Consider the following 22751-nt stretch of genomic DNA (forward strand, 5'->3'; position numbering starts at 1 on the left):
TCTCATCTGAGCTTTTCAAATTAATCCAAGGTCTGACTGTCCCAAAGCATTACTAATTATATAGCAACATCATTTGTATCACAGAATTGGAAATGACATACATAGCTAATGGCAGAGTGATAGTTGAATAAACTATGACATCCTCAGCTGATGGACTCTTCTGCAACCCTTGACAATGGTGTCTACAATATAATCTGAAGTTAAAGGTTAGACATAAAATTACATATGCAATATGACGGCTGTCATGCAAAATATATGAAATAGAAATACTACTGAATATTAATACTGTCTGTTTATGTTAAGACTGTGAATGATTTTCTTCCTACTTCTCTGAATTTTTCAGCTTTTTCTCTAATGACCTTTAATATTTTACTCTCATGGAGAAAATCAACATCCATAAATCATTGAATTGTTAATTGAAAACATCTTGTTATTTTCTGCTTTAAAACTCAATACTGGGTATTTTCACCTAAAAGAGCTGTATTGAGATATACAGAGAAAACCCTATAGCGAAGCTAACAGAAAGCAGTGATGGAAACACACAGAATTCTCTAATCTAGCAACTGCCTGTGTAATAGTAATAATCACTGACACTCCCTAAGCTCTTACTATGTGCCAGGCAATTTCCATACATTTTTAAAACTGTATCTTTGTAAAAGCTGTAGCAGATGATAGGTATTACTGTTTCTCCCATTTTATAGATGAAAATGAGACTTAGAGTGGTTAATTCATTTGCTAGTAAGTGGAGGAGTCACAGAGTCTGATTCCAGCAGTCTGTCTCCATGGTCTGACAGTTTTTCACTATGCTCTACTGCTCCCCACAGCATAAAAGGAGAGGCTTTAGTGGAAAAGAGCACATTCCTAAGCCATCCTTCCTTTCATGCAAAGATTCCTGTGTTGGACAAAGGCATAGCCTCCATGTCCATCAGAAAAGGAGATTCTGATTAAGTCAGTCCTCAGATGACTCCTACCCATCAGTGGAGGCGGTCACTAGTAACTACTTATTCACCATGTTATTCAAGGCTCTAATCAGAGCATGGTCCATATGTTGCCCATCTTTACACATAAATCTATTGCTTTAGGTGCTACAAGCTCATCATGGCCAAACTTTGCAGACACAGGCCAACCTGAGAACAAAGGTTGCTCTCTACTTGCCAGCACAATTATAGGCACTCTTTCTTCATGTGCTCCTAGAAAGCAGCTTCATTCTGCAAATGCTGGTGGACTCAGTATGCTCAGCTGACACCATCGGGGCATACAAGTGCTTTGAGGCCCTCTGTTGAACAGTCTCATTTTCTCTGCACAGAAACCTACTAGTGAAATGTTTCCATGAGTTGTGGGAGGGGGAGAGGCTTCACTACAAGAGAATTCCAGAACAGAATAGGATACCTGGAGAGGGTTCAGTCCTTTTGGAGTCAAGTAGAGTCAAGCGTGTCACTAAAGTGAAGCAAGCCCCACTTCTAATACTCCAGAGAATCATGAATGGGGCAGTGGGGAACCACAGAAACAGATTTCATGAAATCAGCCATGCAAGATTAGTTTGAAGATAATGACACTGGCTTAAAGGAAATCCATTAAAAATGAAACTTAAAACTCAAAACAAATGTGCCAATGGGCAAAATTTAATGAGCAAGAGGAAATTGATAAACAGAGATAAGTCTTATAAATAAGGCAAAATCATTAGGGCAAATGCTTGAGGAGGCTGCTACGGGGTTATGAGTCCACCTCATTGTGCTGTCTCTTTGTCCTGGCCCCTGAGGGACAGGTAGCTCTCTTTCGTGCCCATTCACTTACTTTCTCTGGATCCGGACCACAGGATCAGCAAGCAGGTCAGTGACGTCAAGCTTTCTCCCCTTCTCAATGACATCTCGATGCTTGCGAACAAACAGCCACCCGATATGGGAGAAGAAGAAGCCCCGGCGGGCGTTGTGGGGGTCAGCGTCCGTCTCTGAGTACTTGTGGTGGACTCGGTGGTCCCTGGACCACTCGAAGATGTCATTCTGGAGAGAGAATGAGAGCCTGAGTGAAGAGATAACCACCCCACCAGGAGTCCTCCTGGGAAGCTTCCCAGCCTCCCCTCCCCCACCAGCCCTCACTGCTGGTTTCACATTCCTCCTGTCTTCAACCCACAGTCCCTCAACCTCAAGTTAAATCCCCTGTGGTCTGGAGTGGTTTTCATCAGAATAAGAGCAAATCTTCACTTAACAGGATCTCAGCTTGTGTGTAGGACTTGCCCACTACAGGAAGTTCAGGCTTGTTGGGTGAGCTAGTGCAGACACCTAAAGGAAAGCTCTGGTGGGGGCGACTGTGTCCAGATCATTTGTGTCAAGAAAAGTGAAATCTTTTTTATAGCTGCACAGTATTCCATGGTGTAAATATACCACATTTTCTTTATCCAGTCTATAGCTGATGGACATTTAGGATGGTTCCATGTTGCTATTGTGAATAATGCTGCAGTGAACATAAGTGTGCCTGTGTCTTTACAATAAAATGATTTCTATTCATTTGGGCACATACCCAGTAATGGGACTGCTGGGTTGAATGGTAGTTCTGTCAAGGTCATGTCCTTTGCAGGGACATGGATGGAGCTGTGGGTCATTATCCTTAGCAAACTAACACAGGAACAGAAACCCAAATACCGCCGTTCTCACAAGTGGGAGCTAAATGATGAGAACACATGGACACATGGAGGGGAACAAAACACCTTGCGACCTATCGAGAGTGGAGTGTGTGCACAGAAACCTATTAGTGTAACGTTTCCATGAGCGTTGGGAGGGGGAGAGGCTTCACTACAAGAGAATTCCAGAACAGAGCAGGATACCTGGAGAGGGTTCAGTCCTTTTGGAGTCAAGTAGAGTCAAGCGTGTCACTAAAATGAAGCAAGTCTCCCTTCTGCTACTCCAGATAATCAAAATATCTAATGGGTACTAGGCATAATACCTGGGTGAAATAATCTGTACAACACCCCCCCATGACACATTTACCTGTGTAACAAATCTGAACATGTACCCCTGAACTTAAAAGTTAAAAAAAAAGGGAGAGATCTTCTTAGGATGAAATCTTGGTTGTCAGAAGAGAGCGGCAGTCCTGAGTATGAAGGGTGCCGGTTCTTGGCCCAGATCTCTCTGTCTCCCTCCCCACCTTGATGTTCTTAATGTCTGACTCACAGAGAGCAGGAAGCCAGTAGATAAAAAACCCGAATAGCTATTTCCTCAAATCTCTGCAAAATACCAAGGCACAAATGGCATCATTTTAGGACTGCTCTAACAGAGTGTAACTGAAACGGAGCGGGGACAACTTTGGCTCCTTGGGAACCTGGTATATTGGCAATCTACCAAGCGGAGAGGCAGCAGTGGCTGAGGGTCAGGGCAGCACTCACTGGAGCCCCAAGACAGACTCTGGTGCCCCTAGAAGGACAGGCAGCAGAGTCTAGCACAGGCCGCCAAGTCCACAGAGCTGAAGTGGGGCTCAGTGCACGTGGGGAGCACATCCTATTGGACCTCTTGTAATGGGAGACATGGGAGACTGTCAGGGGGCTGAGCTATCGGGGGCAAGAATTGATGGCATCTAGGCTGTTACAATTAATGAGACCTTAGCTATAGCAGTGGGTCAGTGAGATCTATAGACATTCAATTTACACTAATATTTTTTAAAAACTGATGATGCTTTCAAAACTTTGAGAAGATGAATTAGATTGGGAAGTAGTGCTTTTGATAGGAAAATTAATCTAAAAATAAAAATAAATTTAAATATTATATTACTTTAGCCTTTTTTATGACAACAGTAATAACATTTTATGCCATAATATCCAATAATGGGTAATGTTCTCAGGAGTCCTTCATTTCATAGAGATTAGCTTCATCCTTCTGATGAGAAGTGAAGAAAATGACTTGTTTTGTTTTTGTTTTTATTTGCCTGTTTTTTGAGACAGTCTTGCTCTAGTGCCCAGCCTAGAGTGCAGCGGTGCAATCACATAGCTCATTGTAGCCTTGACCTTCTGGGTTGAAGTGATCCCCCCACCTCAGCCTCCCAAGTAGCGGGGACTAGAGGTGTGCGCCACCATGCCCAGCTAGTTTTTAAAAAAAATTTTTTTCAGAGATGGGGTCTCACTCTATTGACCTGTTGCCCAGGCTGATCTCAACCCCTGGCCCTGAAAAGGGAAGGAATTGTTTCGTTTTCAGAATTCCAACAGTTGTTTTAATCCAAAGAGGATTCATTGAGATTTTGGTTTCTCTGGCTTACCCAATGCTGCTGGAAGGTTACTCAAACTTGTTCATCCCACAGCACTGTTGAAAAAAAAATTTTTTTTTTTTTGAGATGGAGTCTTGCTCTGTCACCCAGGCTGGAGTGCAGTGGTGCAACCTCCGCTCACTGCAACCTGCACCTTGTGGGTTCATGCAATTCTCCTGCCTCAGCCTGCTGAATAGCTAGGATTACAGGCATGCGCCACCACACCCAGCTGTATTTTTAGTAGAGAGGGGGTTTCACCATGTTGGCCAGGCTGGTCGAGAAATTTTTTAAATCCACTTAACCCTTGGGTATTGGAACAGAGAGAGAGAAAGCAGAAAGTCCTGACAAGTAGATGTTCAGCTTTGAATAAGAAGAGGGAAAACAGCAGCCTGGAAATTTATGTATGCCAAAAATTATAGCCTAGCTTACCGTAATATGAAAGAGGTCTTTAGATTTTACCAGTGTTTTTAAACATGGTGGTTGAAAAGAGTGAAAACATTTTATTATTTAGAATCACAGAATTTGGAGCTGTGAAAGAATTTCAAATGTCAATCAAGACTACTGTGGTCTAAGAAATAATTTCTTCCTTTTGCATTAGGTTATTGCTTTTATTGCAGTGCCCATCTGAACATGACATAGAAAGAACACTCTATCCCCCATTCACAGATGGCAAAATTGAAGCTTAGAGGACATTTATGTGAGTTCATCTAACAAGTCAAAACAATAATAGAACAAAGATGGCACTTTCTTGTTTCTCAGTTCAAATTCCTGTCAACAAGATATTTCCCTTATTCTCCCAATGTTGTGGGGAGGGCTCTTTTATAGGAAACTTTTGTTCGTTTTGTTAAAGGTTCTATTGGCTTGATACGGTTTGGCTCTGTGTCCCCACCCAAATCTCATCTCTAATTATAATCCCCACGTGTTGAGGGAGGGGCCTGGGGGGAGGTGATTGGATCATGGGGTCAGTTTCCTCTACGCTGTTCTCGTGATAGTGAGTTCTCATGAGATCTGATGGTTTAAAAGTGTGTAGCAATTTCCTCTTCACTCTCTCTCCTGCTCCACCATGGTAAGACATACCTTCTTCTCCTTCACCTTCCACCATGATTGGAAGTTTCCTGAGCCCTCCCCAGCCAGGCAAAACTATGAGTCAAACCTCTTTTCTTTATAAATTATCCAGTCTCAGGTAGTTGTTTATAGCAATGTGATAATGAATAATACATGGCTGTTGAATTCAATGCCATGCAATCTTGTAGAAACTCTAAGTGAAGAGTTTCAAATAGCTAGAAACATTATTCTCACACAATTAATCATAATGCAACAACAAAAACACCCATGATGATGAAGACAAGTTGAAACAGAGATATTTATTTCATTCCTTTCACCTGGATACCTTTCCACCAGAAGCCACTTGACTACAATAGTGGAAAGAAGCAAGAATTTTGGCCACATTCCAAATAGTCACACAATCAATCCAAAAATACTTTAAGATGTATTTTTTAATGCCCTGTTATTGTTTTGTTTTCAATTGTAAAGCAGAGTCCAGTGAAAAAGTGACTCAAAGAATAAGTTATATTTTCTAGCTCTTGGGAACTCAGCAATAAATAAATAAATTTTAAAAAAAGAAATTAAAGAACAAGATGTGAGTCAACAACACAGCAGAAAGGGAACAAGATTTATATGCTCACCCAATCACCTGTCTTCCCTACTTCCCTGCACTTTCGTCTGCTCTGGAATGAGTGGGAGTGGGTGGGTGGATGGGGAAATAACCTACCTGGGAATAGCATTTGTGTTGAAAAGGTGTGGGTACCTAGAGCTCATTTTTGTACAGTCAGTATGTGCTTTAGCAACAAGCAGAGGGAAAGCTGAGGATTAATGAGGAGGGAGAGATGGCCCAACCATCTCAACCTCAGGAAGCAGGGAGTGAATGGAGATCAACTGTACTTGAAGCCGTACCCCCAGCGGTATCCTGATAACCTCTCTTCCTCTTAGTGTTTGCATGGTACTGGGTGCTGATAGCTTTGTCTAAAACTATGTGTACCACTCCATCATCTTTGCTTCACAGGAAACAAAAACAATATTGAGGCATACAGAGATGACAAATGCCCATCATGAACTGACTGTCAAGTCTGGGTAATCCGTCTGTCATGTCCCATGTACGTATTCTGATAGACATGATGTTGAAGTCAGCAGTAATTCCTGAAGCCTAAATACTTACACATTCAAACAAATCAATTAACAAATTACTGTATTAAACTTGCAACTCAGAATTTACATTTAATTGTAGGTTCCAACAGATCACAGTCTTACTCTGCAATCCATCAAAAGTGCACTCTCACCATATGTTTATAGATTATTCCTGATCAAAAATTGGAGCATTACAGGGAGCTACATTAGTTCTAAGAACGTTGGGAATAAATGAGGCACAGGTAGGTGGGACAGCAAGAAGGGAGTAGAAACAGAACAAATCCAGAGTGTACGTGGTAGGCTTCATTATCGGAGACGCCACACCATAGTCCTACTTTGCAATAGAAATATAATGCAAGTCACATAATATAACTAAAATATTCTTAGTAGCCACATTTAAAAGTGAAATGACCTTTGATTGAACTTGGGTTACAAAAATAAATAAATAAAATAAAAAGTGAAAAGAGGCTGGGCACGGTGGCTCACTCCTGTAATCCTAGAACTTTGAGAGGCTGAGGTGGGCAGATTACCTGAGGTCAGGAATTTGAGACCAGCCTGGCCAACCTAGTGAAACCCCATCTCTATTAAAAATACAAAAATAGGCCAGGTGTGGTGGTGTGTACTTGTAATACAAGCTACTTGGGAGGCTGAGGCACGAGAATCACTTGAACCTGGGAGGCGGAGGTTGCAGTGAACTGAGATTGCACCACTGCACTCCAGCCTGGGTGACAGGGTGAGATTCTGTCTCACAAACAAACAAACAAAACAGTGAAAAGAAACAAGTAAAATTAATTTTAATAATATATTTTACTTAACATAACATACCCAAATAGTATGATTTCAATATATAACCAGTATAAAAACTATTGAGATGCTGTACATTATTTTTTTATACCAAATCTTAGAAATTTTCTGTCTACCAAGTCTCCAAGTCTTAGAAATTTTTCACTTGTAGCACACCTCAATGGGCTAGCCACATTTCAAGTACTCAGTAGCCACATGCAGCTAGTGACTACCCCATTGAGCAGTACAAGTTTAACTCATGGCTTGCACACTTTTTTTTTCTTTTTATAGACAGGGTCTCTCTCTGTCACCCAGACTGGAGTGCAGTGGCACGATCATGGCTCACTGCAGCCTCAATCACCTGGGTTCAAGCGATTCTCTCACCTCAGCCTCCCAATAGCTGGGACCACAGGCACATGTAAGTATGCCCAGCTAATTTTTTTATTATTTGTAGAGATGGGGTCTCAGTATGTTACCCAGGCTGGTCTCAAACTTCTGGGCTCAAGGGATCCTCCTGCTTCAGCCTCCCAAAGTGCTGGGATTCAGGCGTGAGCCACCACACCCAGCCACTTGTACAGTTTTTGATGTGTGCATTATACTTCAAATTTAAAAGTTTGAAGAATTAAGAATTCAATGCTGCCTACTGGTGAGGATGTAAAATGGGCAGAAAGTTTGTGAAGGGCAAATGGGCACTACATATCAAAAACCCTAAAATTGAGCATATCTTTTACTCTAACAATTCATTTTCCGAAATTTATCTTAAAGAAATCATGGTTGTGTGCGGAGATTTAACCACAAGGATGCTAACTGCAATCAAAACTTGGAAAGACCCTGCATTTCCCCATAACAAGATTTGATTAAATATCTTACAATAAATAAATAAATTAAATACTACTTGTGTGTGTGTACACATTCAAGAAAAGTTTATATATACATGCATGTACAGTTTCCAGAAAGAAATAGTAAGAAAAAATGTCTTAGAGTTACCTCCTGGGAGTGAAATTGGGAGGTAGGAATGAGGAGAAATACTTTTATGCTTGATTGTATACTCTGAAATTATTAAAAAGAATTCTATTAGTTTTGTATTTAAAAACTAATTAACAACAAAAAAAAGAAAGGCTATTGTATGTAGTATTGACCTAGAAAGATGAAGGGAAAAGCAGTTAAAAGAAAAGTATTTCTTGGCTGGGCACAGTGGCTCACGCCTATAATCCTAGCATTTTGGGAGGCCAAGGCAGGAGGATCACTTGAGATCAGGAGTTCAAGACCAGCCTGGCCAATATGGTGAAACCCATTCTCTACTAAAAATACAAAAATTAGCCGGGCGTGGTAGTGGGCACCTGTAATCCCAGCTACTCAGGTGGCTGAAGCAGGAGAATCGCTTGAACCCAGGAGGCGGAAGTTGCAGTGAACTGAGATTGCATCACTGCACTCCAGCCTGGGCAACAGAGTGAGACCTTGTTGCAAAAAAAAAAAAAAAAAAGAAAAGTACTTCTCAAAACAATATGAATCCATTTTTTTAATGAATCCATTTTTAATAAAAATGTGTGTTTGAGCATGGGGAAAACAAAGGAAATATCTTAGCCAACCTGTTTGCAGTGGTTTTCTCTAGGAAGTGGGACTGTGGGTGACTTTTTTATTTTGTCTGTATTTTATAAATTTTTGTAATAAACGGATTATTCTTTTGTAATACAGGGGAAACAAGATATTTTTTAAAACATTTCTATATTCCTGAATGAAAACAGCCCAGCTTCTGCCAGCTGCCCTTCCTTAGGAAAAACTCGATGAAGCAGTAAGACTCATCTGGCAATCCAGTCAGTTAATACACCTTTACGTCACCCTTCTTCTACCTTTATTCTCATTAGCAACTAATCAACCAATCACACCTCAAGTGATGTGGCAGCACCCTTGCTTGAACCCATTGTGTCTTGCGCCTCCATTAGTTCACTATCCATCATCGATAATGTCCCTAAATGGGGTCCCCACTGAGACTGTAGAGACTAAAATTGATCACGAGGTGATTTTTCTCCACATGCACAGCCCTTGAGTGTTATCTGGGACTTGAGCAAAGATCATCAATCTCAAGAACTCCACCAAAGTGAGGTATGAAGCAACCTGCTCCTTCAGAACTACTCCCCAGCTTCCTTTTATGCTCAAAATAAATTCTTAAATCTAGTCATCTAAATGGCAATAGAGGACACTGTCTTTAAAGGCCCACATAATTTCTACTGGTTAGCAAGATGAAAGCTAAATGTAAATAGCATTTAGCTTGTCCCATTCAACAGATCTGAAATCAAAATCATTGATAGGTTTTCCCCTAGCCTACCTGGAAACAGATGCTTGCTCCCAACCAGACACCCAGATGGTTTTTCTGTCTCTTAATTCAATTTTGTGGCTGCTTAAAGTTCCAGAACAAAAACTTCCCAGGCAGTCTCAAAACAGTCAAAGGGAATTCCACTGTATTCATAACACATCTTTGTTTCCAGTCAGTAGTGAAAAAGAAACCAGGACCAACATGTCAACATGTCAGCTTGAACAGAAATGTTTTAGAGTAGAAAATATGTGTGTGCATGCATGTGTGCACACGTGCGTGTGCGTGGTGCGTGTGTGTCTGAATGGCATCGTTTCTGGGAAAGGAGCTGTTCTATCAGGAGGGTCAGACAGAAAAAGACACTGGTGCCTCCACTCCTTGGAAACTGTAAGGCTCATTAGAAATAGACCTTATCTCTGTCTCTGGGGTCTAAACTTAATCTCCTCCAGTTCAGACGCCAATTCAAACAGTGAAAAACATTCGGTGCTTTCCCCATTGTTGATACTGGGTCAGTAGTTATTTCTCTCCAGACAATAGGCTAATCTGTAAGAATAGCCCAGAAAGTCCCCCAAGTGGCCTGGCAGCAGTCAACACCACCTGGCAAATTGTGGCTTTGAGAGGACAAGCTGCTACCTGCCGCCTAGCCTTCATATGGCACTTGATCTACGTAGGTCTTAGAAGCTAGGTAAGCGTTGAAAAGCCAACCTTATTAGTTTAAAAAGTGCTGATAAAACTTAAAGTTTGCAAAAAAGGAAAGGGACGTTTCATATTTTCTTCTATTACTCTTTTATTTAAATCTCTTAACAATGAGAATGTATTCCAATAAGATTTTCACTTCAAAAAAAACCCACATATATAATATACACTTTTAAAGTGGTATAGACAGTCATCTTGGTCATTAAGTTGGTCTTCTGGAAATCTTTTCAGTTTGAGTTTTGGAGGGTTTCTGGTCAGTGATGTGACCATTATTCTAGTCTTTAGAGAGGAAAAAGCAAGGGAATAAAGCAAATGAGCAGAACTCTAAGAGCTGGGGAATCTAGGTGAAGGCTATACACAAGCTCATGAATTTTTGCAACTTATCTCTTAGTTTCAAAATAAAAGATCTGAAAAAATTATTTCAAAATAAAAGTTAAAGCTAAGAACAAAAATTTCATGGGCACTCTTCTTTACAATCCCAGCTTTCCGCCTTCCACTCCATTTCTACTCTACCACCCTTGTTCAGGCTTTTATCAATTTACTCGGATTCTGTAGTAACCTTCTAACTGCCTCCCACTTATAGTAATTTTCCTCTCCACAATACATCTGGCATACTGTTAACATCCTCCTTCCATTCATACTCCCCAAATATCTATCATTCTTTTGCTTATTACTTGACAGTCTCTGCATATTGCTTTTCTTATAAAATCTAAACTTCTCCTCTTTTTGAAAATCATACAGGTTTCTTCAGCTGGACTCGTTCTTATCTTCCCCACATTTTACCCTTTAATTTGACTAATATTTACTGACCAGTACATACTAGATGATAAAGAACAAACAGGATAATTGAGGAGTTTATATTTTACGGAGTAGACAAACACTAAACATAAAGTAGATTAAGTCAACATAGTGAAATAACTTTAGACTGAGATTAGAGCCGTGAAGCCAATAAAGGAGCTGAACAAAGGAGGACCTTAATATAGGCAAAGAATTCTTTTTTTTTTTTTTTTTAAGATGGAGTCTCTTGTCACCCAGGCTGGAGTGCAGTGACACGATCTCGGCTAATATATTGCAACCTCCCGGGTTCAAGCAATTCTCCTGCCTCAGCCTCGCAAGTAGCTGGGATTACAGGCACCTGCCACAACACCCAGTTAATTTTTGTATTTTTAGTAGAGATGAGGTTTCACCATGTTTGCCAGGCTGGTCTCGAACTCCTGACCTCAGGTGAACCACGTGCCGTGGCCTCCCAAAGTGCTGGGGTTAGAGGTGTGGGCTGTTGTGCCTGGCTGGCAAGGCCATTTTTAACTGGGTCATCTTCAGGTTGAGAGGAGTTGGAGGTTGGAAGTACGGAGGGAGAGTGCAACTGTCTCAGGTAGAGGGAGGGACCTGGAACAATCTAAGAACTAAGAGAAAGTCATTGTGTAGGTGGCATGGTGTTAGGACAAGCCTGGTCCGAGATGAGGTCTAAGACACATTAGGCACAATAAAGAATATATCTGGTCTTTGTACCTGGTTCTTGGCACAGAGCTTTAGAAACCCTTGGAACTTCCTGAGTGATAGGAAATTCCACCACTCTTACATGAAAGAGGCGACTTTCATGGGCCCCTAAGATAGCCTCAAGATGGGAGCAGATCACCAGAAAGACCAGCCATGTGATTAGAGAGGTGGGCGTCAGCTGGCCAACAGGCCAGCACAAGTGTTCCAGATGGAAGCAGAGAACTTCTGGTGCCGCCGCACCAGCTGGTTTCCTGGGGGAAAGCTGGGGCCATGGTCTTTGGAGGGGTGGTCCTGTAGATCCTATCGTGCATGCACATCCAGAGGACTCGGGATGCCGATGGCTTCTCTATCTGTGTGTGTCTGGTGCTACTAGTGGTTAATGTTTTCTGGACACTCTTCTGGTTTGGAAGGCATTTTGAGTCACCTCCCTCTCTTGTAGCAGAGCATAATCATGACGTTGTCCGTGTTGCTGATGGTGAAACTCTGCACTGAGATCCACATGGCAAAGGAGCTGAGCATAAAATCCTTGGATCTTCACCACTCCTGGCACTGGAGCAGTTTTCTGGACCATGTGGAGTGTGTCCTGGCCTTCGCTGGCATGGCAGGCTAGATCAGGACCCATCCATCAACTGGGCTCTGTTTGTGGAGACTCTGGGCTTCCTGGCTGTGCTGACCGAGGCCATGATGGACATGCCACAGCTTAAATGCAACCACTGCCATGGGTCCTCAGAGGACATGAGCATCCAGAGCACTCACAATGACAAGGGCAATGCCCTCAGGACCACCTGCTTCCTGCAGAGTGCTACCCATGCAGCTCTTGGTCTGCTCCTGCTGCAGGTGCTGGTGGTCCTGGCCGTATTGGGGTGGGGGTACCCTTCACCCACCACCCTGAGAAGCCAACATCCCATGCAGCACACCCCACCAGGGCCAAAGCCTTTCTGAGCTAGCCAGGGAGGAAAAAGATGTGTGAGAGCCGCTGGCGCCTGTTATCCCCACATGGGGAACAGACATCGCAGCCTCTGAGAAGAGAGGCAGTATCCCGTGGCAGGCTCTCCACCAGTGGCTGCATGGGCCTCTCAGGGCAGCCAGGCTGACGCTTGGCTCACCACTGCTGGGGGTGGGGGCACAGTGGATTTCACACCCAAGGGCTGGGTCTGGGATGTTTTTAAGGTTATGGAAAAGGCAAGCATCTTTTCCCACTTCCTCTCAAAAACCACCCAGCCTGAACCTGAGATGTGTTGATAAACACATCAGAAGGAAAAGTTCAATCCACTGAGGAACAGCGGCCTTCAGGAACCTTCTCCAAACTTGTTCGGGTCCTGGCCCCAGCCTCTCAGATCTGCCTCAGCCCACAAGCCGGCTTCCCTGAGGAGAGGCTGCAACTGGGGATACGGAGGATCTACGAGCAGGGGGAGCCCAGGCAAGCCTTGAGGCTGGGGCTGGGGCTGGGGAAGCGAGAAGGAGACACGGGATCAGGAGACACTGCACGTCCTGAGAGAAGAGACTCTGGACTCGGTGTGACCCTGACTGGACACCCTGGTTGGATGGGGGTGGCCTCTGCTGCCCAGTGGGGTGGGCACAGAGGGCAGGGCTGGGTTTGCTCTGCTCCCAGTTGTAGGGATGCAGTGGCACCTGTGCTCTGGGTTTTCTGGCCAGAGTTGGCATCTCAAGGGTCTGCAGAATGGGTGCCTCCTGATACTTGGCTTTGGTGCCCTTGACCTTGCCCAGCAGTGGGGTCTGTCTGAATGCCTAGCTTCTATGCTAACTCTTCCTGGGAGATGCTGGTATGACATCCCTCTTTGGATGTCTCTTTCTCTAATTACCCCGCACCAATCTTTAAGCCAATCCCTTCAGTTCTACCACTAAATTATATCTTGAATCTGCACACTTCCTATTTATACCACCTTCTAGTTCAAGATCAATTTTTCTCCTAGGTTACTGCAAAAGCCTCCTGAACTGGTCTTCCTGATACAATGCTTGCCCCTCTCTGTATTGTAGCCAGAGAGAGCTTATTGGAAATTAAACTACTCTCCAGTAAAATAAATAAATAAATGTTTCAGTGGCTTAGCATTTTATTTGGAATGAAACCCCACCTCATTAGGTTCTATGGGGCCCTGCGTTGAAACATCCCTGGGGCGAGAGGCAAGCCCATATCTGAGCCTGGCTGGGCACTGGCCAGAGCAAGAGCAAACTCAGGGGTGTTCCAGCCAGAGTCTCTGGTTCTCTTCAAGCGCTAGGGGTCCCCCAGACAGACGTGGAGGTCCTCCTGGGCGTGGGAAGGCTGAGGGGGCTGAAGGCAGAGGCTGAATAGACACAGCCCTGTCACCTCCCTGAGGAGGGCTCCATTTGGGGAGAGTCCCTTTACTCTGGCTATTGCACACACTGGCCAGACGCAGCTTTGATGTCCGTCGTCCAGGACACAGAGGCAGCCTCCAGTCACAAAAGGGGATGCAGAGGGCAGGGTGTGTGGCACCCTATGCAGGGTCTGGCTGCTGGGATGGCCTGTCTCACACTCTGCTACTGCTGTCCAGGGCTCTCGGGACCGAGGCAACCTCCAGAGAGTGGGCAGCAGCCTAGCCGCAGGCACTCTGCCACCGTCCTCGGTCCACTGTCCACCCAGTGGATTCCACAGTTCTGAGTCTGCTGCCTCTGTGTGTGGTGGGAACCACTGGTCACCCCAAATCCTCCCCGACCTTTTCAGTTTAACACAAGCCCACACCGTGCTTGGCAACCCTGGGCTGATGCCAGGCCCCAGAATTCTCAGATGCTTCCCCACGGCTCCCACAGGCATCGTCTTCCCTTCTGCTGGGCAGCGGAGCCACTTCCTCTGCAGATGTTGATGCTGTTGGTGCCAAAGTTCTATGACTTTTGCATTATTTGCTGTGGCCAGTGGGAAAATGTTCAAAGCTGTTTCCACCGCCTGAGTTTTCCTCAGGAAAACTCTTGAGTATTTGAGTGAGGATCTTGTTCTTAGTCCTTTGGCCTGTAAGAGGCTTTGAAAATTTTATTTATTTTTTTTAAATGAAAGAAGATATCTGTGGTGGTAAATGCCTCTAAATTAAAATGTCACCAATTGCATGCACAGTGACTGATGAGTGTTTGTACCCTCACCATGTGGCGACTTTGAATCAATAACTCTACAGATCCAGAAAAAAAAATCATAAGAAGAGAAAATATATTTACTATTGGGTGGAAGTGGATCATCATAAAGGTCTTCATCCTCGTCCTCTTGACACTGAGTAGAGGCTGAGGAGGAGGAGGGGTTGGTCCTGCTGTCTCCAAGGTGGTAGAGGCAGAAGAAAATCCATGCACAGAAGTGAAGCTGCACAGTTCAAACCCATTCTGTTCAAGGGTAACTGTAATCGTTAAGTATAGCACTTTCTTGAGTTCCGCGTGTTGTTCTAGTGAATCACCAAACCTAAATGACCCCAAACTTATCACTGGTCATTTGGAAGTACAGGTAGCCTGGGGACCCCAATGCTGTTCTGCAGTCCTTGTAGCAGGCATCTGAAGTAGAGGCAGCCACACGGAGCACTCAAGTAAAAGATCCCCTTTAACTTGTGGGATCCAATGTTAACCTGGGGTGGTTAGTGTCAGAATTATACTGAAGTACACCAGCTTGGGGTGGACACAGAAAACTGCTGTGCAAGGCCCTGATCGTGCAGGGCCTCGTAGAACATAATAACGAGGTTGGATTTCATTCCAAATACAATGCTAAGCCACTGAAGTATTTATTTATTTTATAGGAGAGCAGTTTAATTTCCAATAAGCTCTCTCTGGCTACAATATAGAGAGGGGCAAGCATTGAATCAGGAAGACCAGTTCAAGAGTCTTTTGCAGTAGCCTAGGAAAAAATTTATCTTGAACTAGAGGGTAGTAAAAATGGGAAGTGTACAGATTCAAGATATAATTTAGTGGTAGAACTGAAGGGATTGGCTTAAAAATTGGTGAGGGACAATTAGGGAAACAAGAGAAATCATGGATGACACCCAGACTTCTGGTGGGAAAGCTAGGAGAAGTACAGTTTTTGGGGAGAAGGTAGAGTTACAACTTTGATTTGGAGCATGCTGCGTTTGAGAAGCCCAGCAGACATCTAGTGAGAGATGTCACATGGGTAGCCAGATTTGTAACGCACTATACTCTATCAGCTTACTTCTTCCATCAGGATGATTTTCTAACTATGCTGTGATCTCATACAGCATGTTCTGATCATTCCTCTCTCCCTACCTTTGCTCGGTTGTTTTCCCTGCCCTCCTCTTCTTTGCCTAAACAAATCCTTTTCACGTCCAGCTCAAATCTCCCCTTCTGCAGTAGGCTTTCTCCAATGATCCTAGCCCATATTCAAATTTCTGCAGCCCTAAGAGTCGGTGTGACGCTTCTGAGCAATTTAACTCCACGTTGTCTTTTTATAATATTGCGCAAAGTCTAGCCAGCTCTATCAGATTGTAAGCTCCTCATTCAAGGGCCACTTCTTACACATATGCACTTTTAAACGTAATTGTGATTAAACAGCAGATTTACACGAAAAGCTATGAAAGATTCAAATGAAAGGTAAAAATAATCAAACGTTTCTGCCTTCTAAAAGAGCTTTTAAAAGCAAAGCTAGAAATGTCCATTTGGTATCTGAAACTCAATAAATACTATCATTAATTAAAATTGCTGATTCAATGACTCCTGTAGATAGCGTATCTTTGGAGCTTGATAAGGCTCTGAGGCAACATTCCTGAGATAATCCTGTGACAAGAGCACTGGGTGGCATTAATAGGAATTGGAACAGGATAATTTAAAAGGCTGAACTCTGATAAACAAGGACCAATGATGAAAAACAGTTCAGTAGCTAATGAGGGGGTGGGGAATAAGCCACTAACAGAAGGCCCCACCGTGTCTGTTAGATCTGTTTCATTTAGTATCTTCATTAATGACTGGGAACAAGGCTTACACATTTTGTTAACAACATTTCTGATTGGTACTAAATTAGGAGGTGCTGCAGACATCATTGAAGACAGAGGAATAACACAGATGGATCTAAAGAGGTTAGAAATAGGAATAGAAATTATCACAATGAGATTTGATTTCGGAAAAATGCAAATGAAGGCAGCTGGGGGAGAAATCATCCAAAATGCAAAATAATCAGTGGGTTGGGAAACCTAGAAAGCAGCAGCACAAGAGTGTCTGGCAGGAGAGCAATGGAACAAAGAATACGCAGTGACAATGTGCTGTCTCAGCCCGAATGGCTGGTGACAGGTACGGGGAGAAATGGCTTGTCAAGGAATTGCACTGCAACGCAGTCTTCTCCCATGTCCATAAACATTTTTGGAGATGATGTGGGAAAATAAACAAAAATAAGCTTAGACATTTGGGCCTTAGTTTCTTCAGCTGTTAGAAAAGGAATTATATTCGTGGTTTCTAAGGTTCCCCAGCTCTAACCTTCTGTGGTTCTAAGAGAAAGAGAGGTTGGGAGAAAATACATGGTTAAGGAGGTTCGCCATGTGCAGCACTTCTCAAGATTTTTAGGAAAAGAAGACAGAATGAAACACATAGCTTGAAAATATGTTTCCGAATAGATTTCCAATTGACAGGACTGCATGTGAAATTCACCTTCAACGACAGTATTTTCTTCCAATACAGATGCTGGGCTAAATTAACGTAAAATCTGATAGTCATTTGCTTACAAAAATTCTCTCTACCAACTTTTTATTTTTATTTAAATAAAAACTCTTTAAAGTATTGTGTTTTTTTTAAGTTTACAAAAATCTAATCGCCTTAAAGTGATTAGAAATGTATCCACTGTACAGGTAGGATCTGCATTAAAGAGTTCCCACTGTACGTGGAGATGGTGCTGTGAGAAACAGACTAGCCCTGTTGGTTGGTCTGTTCATCCGTCGAATCACTCTCTTGCTCAGACTGTCACACTTTCATTCCCTTGAGGTTCATTTCCTTAGGTAATTTCTTTCATCTCACCTACTTTCACTGACCTAGGTCCCCAACAAATAAGCAAGTAAGGGGTGGGGCAATTTTATTTTCTGCCTTAATAGGTTCATTTTTGTTGGTAGGAAATAAAGTTAATTCTGCCAGGTAAGTGCAGAAAGAAAACGCCGTGCCCCACGCAGCAGCCTCTGGAGAGTTTCCTAGTTTCCTTTCTCTCTCTCTTTCTCTCTCTCTCTCTCTCTCTCTCTCTCTTACTCTCTCACTTGGCCACCTCCCACCTGCACCACTTTGTCTGTCGGAGTAGCCTCATGATGGAAGGCGTTACAATGCAGCACACATGGAACGACAACACTTTAATGAACTGATAAATCACCATCTTCACTGCTCAGAGACAACCAAGCTATTTGCTCTTTTTACATGACTTCCAAAGGTTCCAAATGTGCCCAGGATGGTGAAATGCTGTGGAAGAAGACAATGTGAGGCATGATGTGCAAATCATCTTCCAAAATCACACCAGGAAAACCTGTCAGAGCATCTGGGTCAGGACCACTTCTGCTGCTGCCCGTTTACATGGAGGAGAAAACCAACAACACCCACCGATATTGAAAGGAGGAAGGCAAACCTGTTTCTGATGTGCACAAGAAAAGTTGTACATCTGCAGCTTGGGCTCATGGCTAAAAAAGATGGCAACAGAGAAACAGGATTTCTGAAGGGAGACTTAGAACCCGCAGAGAGCTACATAAGATTAAGGATTCCTGAGCTGCACTACTTTTCTGGTGCTTTGTTCTCTTCTACACGACTGCCACTGCATGCTGCTGCTAACAGCGCGAGCTGCACCTGACGATGCTGCCTTGCATACCAGTCTCCCTGCTTGACATGCACACCCCACAGAGACCCAGCTTTGGGGGATGGCCTATGATCTTGAACCTGGTACAAAATCTTTCGGGTCTCCTGACTGTGGTCTGAGGCTTACTCAAGCCATGGAAATGAATAAGGCCATGTCACTCCCTGCCTAAGACCTGGTAGTGCCTTCCTGTGATATTTAGAACAAAATCTGAACTCTGCCTGACACAGCTGTGCACTGATGTGGCCTCCGTGCCCCACTCTGGCCTTGCACTCAAATGGACCAGCCACACTGGCCGTCTCCCTGCTCCTTAAACACAGCATCCTAGTTCCTGCTTTCACTTTGGCTCCTCCCTCTGTCTGGATGCTCTTCCCCTACAGTCCTCACCTTCAGGTCTCAGCGCTAATGCCACCTTCTCAGCCAGGTCTTCCCTGATCACACTTTCTAAAGATGCCCCACCCCAGCCCTTTATGTCACATTACTCTGTTTAATTCTTTATATCCTTCTCGCTCTGAATACATTTGTTTGTTCATTTGCTCTCTCTCCTACTGTAATATACACATTTTGAGGACAGGGACCTTGTCTGTCTTGTTCTCCTGTGCCCGGAACAATGCTTAACACATGTTTTTGCTGAATGAAAGAATAAATGTGTACCTGGACACTGAGAGAAGCATTAGAGCAGGGGTCCGCAACCCCTGGGTAATGGACTGGTATGAGAATCTAATGATAAATGTTATGTATTGGAATCATCCTGAAACCATCCCCCCTCTATGGAAAAATTGTCTTCCATGAAACTGGTCTCTGGTGCCGTAAAGACTGAAGACTACTGCATTACAGCACAGCAGTAAAAAGGTGACCTCTGGAGTCCAGATGCCTACATTTAAACCCCTCTTCAGTCACATAAAACTGTCACATAAATCCAAATGTCCTTGGACAGGTTACATAACCACTTTTCTGTTTTCTCACATATCAAATGAAAAAAATAACAGTACTACCTTGTAGGGGCATTATCAATGACTTTTTTTGTTTTTTGAGATGGAGTCTTGCTCTGTCACCCAGGCTGGAGTACAGTGGCACAATCTTAACTCACTGCAACCTCCACCTCCCAGATTCAAGCAATTCTCATGTCTCAGCCTCCCAAGTAGCTGGGACCACAGGCACACGTCACCATGTCTGGCTAATTTTGTTGTTGTTTTTGAGACAGAGTTTCACTCTTATTGACCAGGCTGGAGTGCAATGGCGAGATCTCGGCTCATGGCAATTTACGCTTCTGGGGTTCAAATGATTCTCCTGCCTCAACCTCCCAAGTAGTGGAGATTACAGGCATGCGCCACCACACCTGGCTAATTTTGTATTTTTAGTAGAGATGGGGTTTCACCATGTTGGTCAGGCTGGTCTTAAACTCCCAACTTCAAGTGATGTGCCCATCTCGGCCTCCCAAAGTGCTGGGACTACAGGCGTGAACCACTACACCTGGCCGTAATTTTGTATTTTTAATAGAGACTGGATTTCACCATGTTGGCCAGGCTGGTCTCAACTCTTGACCTCAAGTATCTGCCTGCCTCTGCCTCCCAAAGTGCTAGGATTACAATTACAGATGTGAGCCAGTGTGCCCAGCCTATCAATGACTATTAAAGTACTTAATGAAGAGCTGGTATGCAGTTAGCACTCAATAATTGTTTCATGTTACTATTGTTGTTATTGTTGTGATTATCATATTCTTGCCAAAGTTCATGACCCATTATTGCATGATTTACTTGACATCTTTTTATGTAAAGTTTGGTCCAATCATAATACATTGTGGCTTCTACTTTCCGGTCCAACATGTAAGGAGCTTAGAAGTCATCACTTCTATCTTCACAATAAGAAAAAGCTGAACAAATTGAACATCAACAACTCTTCTTAGATCCTCTAAAGAATTAAGATCACAAGACAAACTGTTGCCTCAAAAACTAGAGACAGGCAATGCACAGCTGGCGGACCAGAATCACAGCTTACCAGAAGCACAAGCCCAAGAGCAGAAAGCAGCCCACAGCGACAGCCTGTCTGGGCAGGAACTCTTTAAACTGTAACTGATGAGTTGCTGGAGGCTTGGTGTGGACAGCTTGAGAGTTAAAAACTCCAAGAGTGTCTAGTCCTAAAAGGCCCAATACTTTCATGAATTTTACCTCTAAAACCCCTACCAAATTCTCACTATGAAGATCTAAGAAAAGTCCCCTGTTCTTCCCACAAGAGGAGGAGAAAATGAATCATTTTGAAATACACCCAGAGCTCTCTGTTCTCCTTAACAAGCCCTGTCCTCGAGAGAAACTATTTTAGCAGAGCCTAACCAACTGAGTTTACCAAAGCCTAATCAACCTGGGGGGAGGAAAATACTCAACTCAGGCACATAAAAGACTGAGACCTAATCACAGAATGCTGACTCTATAGAATGCTTCTCCTCTTCCCCCACCTTATCACCACACAGGGCTCCAGTATAATTGCAAGGTATTACAACTGAAAGAACTGAAAGCCTTAGACCCTATTTAAGAAGAAGTATCTAGGAAAACCCAGAGAGTAAGGGAGATAAAAGCAAGGACTCTAGAGGAAATGTTAGCCTCTGCCACAACAGCTACAGCAAATAACAGCCTAGTCCCTAGCCAGATAAACATAAAAACCTCACAATAAAGGCCTGTTTACCATAAACTCCAATAAACACAGCCTAATTCCTAGCCAGATAACCATAAAATCTCACACTAAAGGCTTATTTACCTCAATTCCTTTCACCCAGTACATCATGTGCAGCTTTCAACAAAAAAATTACAAAGCATGCTAAAAGGCAAAGGCACAATCTAAAAAGCCAAAGCGAACATCAGAACCAGACTCACTTATGGCAGAGATGTTGAAATTATCAGACCAGGATTTTAAACAACTATGATTAACATGCTAAGGGCTCTAATGGAAAAGTGGACAACATTCAGAAACAGATGGGCAATGAAGCAGACAGAAACAAAGAATGAAAGGGAAGCGCTGGAAGTAAAAACTCTGTAGCAAATGGCAAATACCTTTGATGGGCTCATCAGCAGACTAGACGTGGCTGAGGAAACAATCAGTTAGCTTGAAGCTATATTAATTGAAACTTTCCAAACTGAAAAGAGAAAGGATGGAAATAGTAAAAAATAAATCTATGGAAATAAAAAATATAACTTTAAAAAATCTGTGCTGTGGGACAATTATCAAAGGTGTAACATGGGCAATGGGAATACCAGAAGGAGAAAAAAAAAAGGAACAGGCTGGGCTGGGTATGGTGGCTCGTGCCTGTAATCCTAGCACTTTGGGAGGCCGAGGTGGGCGGATCACAAGGTTAGGAGTTTGAGACCAGCCTGGCCAATATGGTGAAACGCCATCTCTACTTAAAAAAAAAAAAAAAAGAAAAGAAAATTAGTCCAGCGTGGTGGCTGGTGACTGTAGTCCCAGCTACTCGGAAGGCTGAGGTAGGAGAATCACTCGAACCCAGGAGGCGGAGATTGCATTGCACTCCAGCCTGGGCGACAGAGACTCCATCTCAAAAAAAAAAAAAAAAAAAAAAAAAAAGGAACAGGCTGGGTGTAGTGGCTCATGCCTGTAATCCTATCACTTTGGGAGGCCGAGGCAGGCGGATCATGTGAAGCCAGGAGTTTGAGACCCACCTGGCCAACATGGTGAAGCCCTGTCTTTACTAAAAATGTAAAAATTTGCTGGGTATGATGGCGAATGCCTATAATTCCAGCTCCTCAGGCAGCTGAGGCATGAGAATCTCTTGAACCTGGGAGGTGGAGGTTGCAGAGATCACACCACTGCCAGCCCAGGCAAAGTGAGACTCTGCCTCAAAAAAAAAAAAAAAAGAAAATATTTAAGTAATAATGACTGAGAGTTTTCTGAATTAACAACAAGCACCAAACCACAATCCAGGAAACCCAGAAAATCCCAAGCAGGATACATACCAAAAAACCCTACACTTACGCATTATCATATTCAAACTGCAGAAAATCAAAGATGAAGAGAAAATCTTCAAAGAAGCCAGAGCGGAAAAAATACTTCCTTACCTAGAGAGGAGTGAGAAGAATTATACCAGACTCCTCTTTAGAAACCATGCAAGCAAGGAGAGTGAAATACAAGATTTAAATGTTGAAAGAGAAAAACCCACCCACCTAGAATTCTGTACCCAGCAAAATTATTCTTCAAAAATAAAGTAGAAATAAAGACTCTCAAGCTTGGTGTAGTGCTAAATGCCTATAATCCTAGCTACATGGGAGGCTG

General features: G+C 43.2%; 1 protein-coding gene across 2 annotated transcripts in view; it reads right to left on the reverse strand.

Moving 5' to 3' along the window:
* The window catches only part of SCD5 (stearoyl-CoA desaturase 5), a 169774-nt gene that overhangs the window by 50602 nt on the left and 96421 nt on the right, over window positions 1-22751 (reverse strand). For both annotated transcript variants that reach the window (XM_012447059.3, XM_021669628.2), the window contains exon 3: window positions 1795-2000. In XM_012447059.3, coding sequence (XP_012302482.1) covers window positions 1795-2000 — 206 coding nt within the window. The remainder of the gene's footprint in view (window positions 1-1794; window positions 2001-22751) is intronic.

This window comes from Aotus nancymaae, unplaced genomic scaffold, assembly GCF_030222135.1.
Source record: "Aotus nancymaae isolate 86718 unplaced genomic scaffold, 86718_ANA_hifiasm-v0.15.2.pri h1tg000006l, whole genome shotgun sequence".
NCBI lineage: Eukaryota > Metazoa > Chordata > Mammalia > Primates > Aotidae > Aotus > Aotus nancymaae.